A 5,905-nucleotide genomic window follows, 5' to 3' on the forward strand; every position below is an offset into this window, starting at 1 on the left:
ATTAAAACTGTTTCTGATACCTGTGACAAACAACAGTGAATTCTCATTCTAGCTGTTGCCTAAGGTCTTTCCCTTTTGCTGTGACATAGGAAATGTTTTAATCAAAGTCAGTCATCGGTATTTCAGTAACACAAGCCAGTGTTTTAGGCTGTAGTCCTACACTGACTGACTGGCCTCAGCTACTCTGTGCATGTGAGCACTACACTGCAGCACATTCCATCCTTCAGAATGAGTTCTGTAATGAACCTCTTTTCCTGAAATGCAAGTAACAGCTGTTTCTGCTGCTTAAATACCCCTTGGATAGGAAACTATCCAAGATAGGTTCAGATAGTTCAGATAGGTTTTAGCATGGTGATTACCTCCTACCCTTAATTACAGTACTTAGAACATTATTTTTAGTACCTTGGAAATATTTTCAACTTTGTCATTCTAGAAGTTCTCAAAAACTTTGAAAAGGATGTTGAGAAACACTGTATCGCACACGGGGGACAAATCACTGCAGGAGGTAGACTAAAATAAAAGGGAGGAAGAGGTTTGACATGAGGATTGAAATTGTTTTCTGAGTGTGTTTTGTATCTTAAATCACTTCTGAGTGCTTTTTATATTAAGGAAGATATTTTTGATGATGAGGATGGTGAAACACTGAAACAGGTTGTCCAAACAGATGTTGGCTGTCTATCCCTGGAAACATTCAGGATCAGGCTGGATGGGGCTCTGAGCAACCTGATCTAGTTGAAGATGTCCCTGTCATTGCAGGGGGGTTGGAGTAGATGACCTTTAAAGGTGTCTTCCAACCCAAACTGTTTGATAATTCAATCCACACATCTGTCCTAGTCTGCTTAGTGACCCCCACAAAGGACTGGCTTTCTTTCCCTTCCTGTGTTACTTCTTCCCCTAAATTTAAAACAAAATGCCATCTATATGTGAGTCCTTCCATGGCTGCAGTAAATTAGCAGCCAGCAATAAAAACAAGCCCCAAACTCTTGCCCAGTTCCTGCTCTGTGCCTTTACAGCAGTCAGCTGGAGATGACTGAAGCAAGAGCAGCTGTTCCTGCACCTCCTGCAAAGGAGCAGCACGAGCAGGAGACTGCCCTGGCACTGACACTGCCAATGGACAGGGCTCAGGCATCCCCACACCGCCCAGCCCAATCTGCTGCACAGCACAGCACAGTCAGGTTCTAATCTCGGTGTTTCTGGAACATCTTGCACTAAAACAACAAAAATCCAGCAGAATACAGGATCTGCCAGCACCTCATCTTGCCTCTTATCAGCTTGTTTGCAGGGCAAGAGGAAAGTGTACTAAAATTTTTCTCATTTTTTTTCCCTCTCCTACCCCCACTTCTTTTCTCACAGCACGCTACAAGTGAAAGTCTCGGAGCCGCAGAATTCAATAGACATGAACACAGAAAATGAACATTTGAAGTCCATAAAGATGTGCCTTAATCAGCCCACTGAGTGGAATCTGAGTTTTTCAGCAGCATCTCTCGCCAGCTGTAAAGTTTTTAACCAAAATCTCAAAACTGATGAGAACAAATAGATTGCAGCTGTTCTTGCACTATTATTTTGTACATTGTTCCTGATTTTTCTTTTCTGCTAAATAATAAGCATTTATTACATTGATCTTGAAATGATCTTGTGTGATTTGGCTTTATATACTATTAGCATTATTCAGTTTGATGTACTTTTCTTTTCTAAATATGAAGTTTTACATCTGACCATCATGAAATTCTTGCAGTTCAAATTTGTATCAGAATCGGATGTTCCCCTTTAACAGTATTGTGATTTTTCTATGTTCTTTAAATTTAACTATGGTTTCCCAATTTTATTTTTGTGCACGAAAGTTAATATATTCTGTAATTTGTGGCATAGGTCACCATGTGAAGGTTTATGGTAATAATTCAAACAAATCTGTAACAGGTGGAGACCGACTACCTCGAAGCAAAGCAGTACAAAGGTAAATGACCTGAGGAGATCTCCTTCACCAACGGATGAAATGTATGGAAGCACCAGTTTGTTTCTGCAGTATGCTTTCATCTTCACTTACCTTGAGAACTTCTGTGTGACAGTGTTCAATGACCCTAATGTCTAAAAGAAAGACCAAGCCTGCTGGAGAATCTCGTGAAAGATTGTCATTCAACAAATCTGTAACTGCACTTTTTGAGGTTTCTGCTAAATGGTCTTTCTTCCCCATTTGTTTTTATGAATTTATGCCTGCCACCAATTAAAATGGATGTAAATGCTCTTCCTATTTCATTTTTTCCTTGTACTTTGGAAATTCAATGTAAAATCGAAATTTTATCTCTACTCAAAGAAGTAGTAAATGGTTGTAGCTGACTACATTGTAGACATTCCATGCTTAAATGATCTTAGCAAGGTTCATGTACTTTGTTCATCAAAACTTTATTATTGATACAGCTATAAAAAAAGTGTTAGAATAAAACCATATAATATACTTCTCTTTTCTGGAGTCATACATTCAGTAGCTAGAGTAGAGGTTTCTTAGTTCATGATGAGTTGTCTGTCCTTTACTTGACAAGAACTAATTTTCCAGAAGGAAATTTCCTTGGAAGACACTGTATTTTATAAAACAAAGGTTTTAAGGATTCACCTTACAAAAATGAAGCTGCATTTCCTCTTTACAGGGGTTTGTTGGTTTGCAGGTGCAATCCAATAACTTAAATAAAGAGATTGTTATGAATTCTGGTGGCACAAGACCCAAGAGGGTATTGAGTCACTGAAGCATTGGACATGATTAAAAGAATGTGATTAAAAAAAATAAACATTCATCATGTTTCGAGCTGTTCAGAAGGTCTTTATGTATCTCAACTGTTATATACACATGGACTCTGTGGGGCAACAAAGCCAAAAGGAGAATTCAACTTTGCAGGGGGGAGGAACTGAAATTGACTTCAGTGGAGCCCCCCAAAGCACCAGGGTCAGTCAGGAGGCAGGCAGGACACAGGAGTCTTACAGGCACTGGAGCAGCTGGACCTGTGTTCGTGTGCCCGGGTGAGGAGACGGCACACGGATGTTCTGATTCCAAGGACCCAGTCAATACCAGCTGGTGTGATCATATCTCCCTCAGCTCCAAGCAGAAGCCTGGTTTTTGTTAACAAATCATTATTATTAATTATTATTATTCCTTTGAGTTTTCAGGCATAACCCAAGCACACCAGCCCCTGCTGTCCTTCAGCCTGGAGAGCAACTGGCCACAGGCCTGTTCTCACGAGAAGCTGCTTTAGTGCATAGACTGAAGAGACTGAATATACAAGCAAACAAGAATCACAACATTGGATTAAAGAAACAAAAACTAGTGTGAGAATAACATGGGATCTAAGTTTGATGAGTGACCACTGCTATTTTACTGTTATTTAATAGGCAGTCAAGTCTAGGTCTAGTTCATGTTTGACACTGCACACACTGCTGTGTTTAGCCAGCAAAAAGAGGAAGGACACACAGTAGTTGGTCCAGAGCAATAAAGAGGCTGTTTTTAAATAAAATATTTTAGGAATAAAATTTTATTCCTTAGTTACGAAGCTGGGAAGTTAGGTACTTTTAAGACATAGAATTAAAGTAAAAAACAGCATTATTTTAGCTAGAAGGAGTAATGCATACCAAGAAAAGAGGTTTTTCATTGGAAGGATGACAATTCCAAGCTTGGCTCCTTGTCACCTTTGGATGTATTCTTGCTACCATGTGCCTTTCTCAGGAAGTCAGCTGTATGCACTGAAACTTTGATCATCACTGACAGTGAACTTTGAGACAGCACACATCTGATTGTCCCACCCTGCAATGATGCAGCCACCCCTCCTAAAAGGTAATTTTCAAGAACACATCAAATTTTGTATTACACAGAAAACCCTTCCCTTTACAGGGAATTGGGCAGGCAATGTACCCAGAGGGGCTGGAAATGCAGTGCCAGTTACTGCTCAAGTTTCTGGCTTGAAAGGATCACAGGGTAAGTCTGGCATAAAAGGACATCAGGAAGGTCCATAATTGTACACCCTGCTCAAAGACAGCCAGCTGTGAGGAGTTCACACCTCGTCCTGTCATTAATAACTCCCAGGACAGAACCTGCACAGGCAACCTGTTCCAGCAGCTTTTAACGTGTTTCACTGCCTTTTTCACCTTCTCTTCTGGTCTGAGTTTCAATTTATGCCCAGTTTTTTTATCCTCTCATCATATGCAACAAAAAGCCCAATTTTATCTTTTTACTGGACTCCTTGCAGGCAACTGGGGATCCTCCCAACATTCACAGGCTCAACAGGCCCAGCTGCCTTGGCCTCTCCCACTGGGAACTCCAGCCCCAGGGGCCTCTAGTTAGACAAAGTCTATCTTCTACTAACACACCCCAGTGAAGCCACATCCACATCAGACTGGGAGGTCACTTGAGGGAAACCTCATCTTTTCAGTCCAGCATTCCCAAGAGATGCCAGAGACAGAACCCGTATATGTGGCAAGGCACAATAGAACAGCAAGAAGGCAAAACTAAAGTCTTATTCAGGAAGGCATGCCCAGAAGCTGTTATGGATTTTTATTGCTCCTGCTTTACCTCAAAATCCATTTTAAGAAAAAATAAGAGTGGACTAGCACCAGTTGCTCAGTGTAGTAGTGCTTAAAGAACAAACCACTCAAGAGGAAGGATGAGAGAGAACTTGAATTAAAAAAAAACCCAACAACTAAAGCCCCAAGGAAGCTCTTATAACTTAGAAAATCAACTATACACTTTGCCCATTTCAACTATGTTCAGGCAGCATTCAAGGGGACAGAAAGCATCTCTGATCTGAAGTGGCTGCACGTACACAAATTCATACTACAACACAATTTGGGGATTTAAAGTTACCAAAGGAGGGAGATCAAGACGTCAAGATTGTGTTTAAAAATACAAAATTAATTCATCGTAGTTATAGAAGCTTCTAAATAGAGCAAATACCAGCAGAAAAGTGTGTCATGGCAGTTTGCAGTTTGACAAGTTTCCAATCCCTCTGTTTCCTATATGCAAGCTTGGAAACAGCAGAATAGTTTGGGCATTACACTTTAGGAATACTAAATTTCACTTGTGTCCCTAAGTCGTTCCTAAGAATTACCAAAGATCATTTATAGCATATTTACCAGTTTAAAATGCAAGTTCCCTAAAGTCTGCATTTGGCATCAATAGCTGAGACGTGCATGTGGAGCAGTAGAGTGAGCTGCTGCCACTGCTCTGCAATGACCCCACTGTGACACAGACACGGCTGCTGCGGCCTTTCCAACGCCAGTGACCCTGCTCAGCCACGGTGACTGCGGAGTGATCACGGCCTCATCTGCTGTCCTCTGCAGCTCCTGGCCATTCCCACCTTCTGAACTTCAGAGCTACAAAGAAGTAACAACTGGATACTACTGAAAAAAGACACAACACTGACCTTAGAAGATTTCATTTTTTGCCCCTTCCCTATTTAAATACTCCTTTCCTTACCAGATCTTATTTTGTACCACAAGTATTTTTATGCTTTTAGAAAAGCACGTCCCTGATTCTATATAACAAAGTCAGCATCAGTAGATTTCAGTATGGTTTGTAAAATCAGTTACTCAGTTCTACCACTTTGACATTGTTTAATTAAGTGGACACACACCTGCAGAAAGCAGAATTCCCAATTAAGATCAACTCTTTTACATTAACATGAATAGTAAGTAAGTATCTGCTGACCAGGTTTTACTGTTATGAAACCTTATAAAAATGAAGAAAGTGGATGCTGTAAAAGTGGGTACATTCAAAATTGCTGCCATCACAAGCAACCACTGCTACTGTTAAATATCAAAACAGCTTTAACTATGGAATATTTAGCACCAACAGCAATTTCTATTTTCAGGTAAGATGCATTCTTCTCTATAAAGTAAAAGAAAAAACATCCAAGTTTTGTTCAGG

At 40.3% G+C, this 5,905-nt stretch overlaps 1 protein-coding gene across 4 annotated transcripts in view; it reads left to right on the forward strand.

The window, feature by feature from the left end:
• LCORL (ligand dependent nuclear receptor corepressor like) overlaps window positions 1-2,797 on the forward strand; it is a 79,702-nt gene extending 76,905 nt beyond the window's left edge. Inside the window, exons 7-8 of one of the 4 annotated variants that reach the window (XM_066548574.1) lie at window positions 1,354-1,493; window positions 1,918-2,452. In XM_066548574.1, the coding sequence (XP_066404671.1) occupies window positions 1,354-1,493; window positions 1,918-1,958 (181 nt within the window). In that variant the 3' untranslated portion in view covers window positions 1,959-2,452. Of the gene's footprint in view, window positions 1-1,353 lie in introns of all 4 variants that reach the window. The other 3 variants (XM_066548575.1, XM_066548573.1, XM_066548571.1) reach the window with 3 other exon arrangements.
• Window positions 2,798-5,905: the final 3,108 nt, after the last annotated feature.

Source organism: Molothrus aeneus, chromosome 4 (genome assembly GCF_037042795.1).
Source record: "Molothrus aeneus isolate 106 chromosome 4, BPBGC_Maene_1.0, whole genome shotgun sequence".
Lineage (NCBI taxonomy): Eukaryota > Metazoa > Chordata > Aves > Passeriformes > Icteridae > Molothrus > Molothrus aeneus.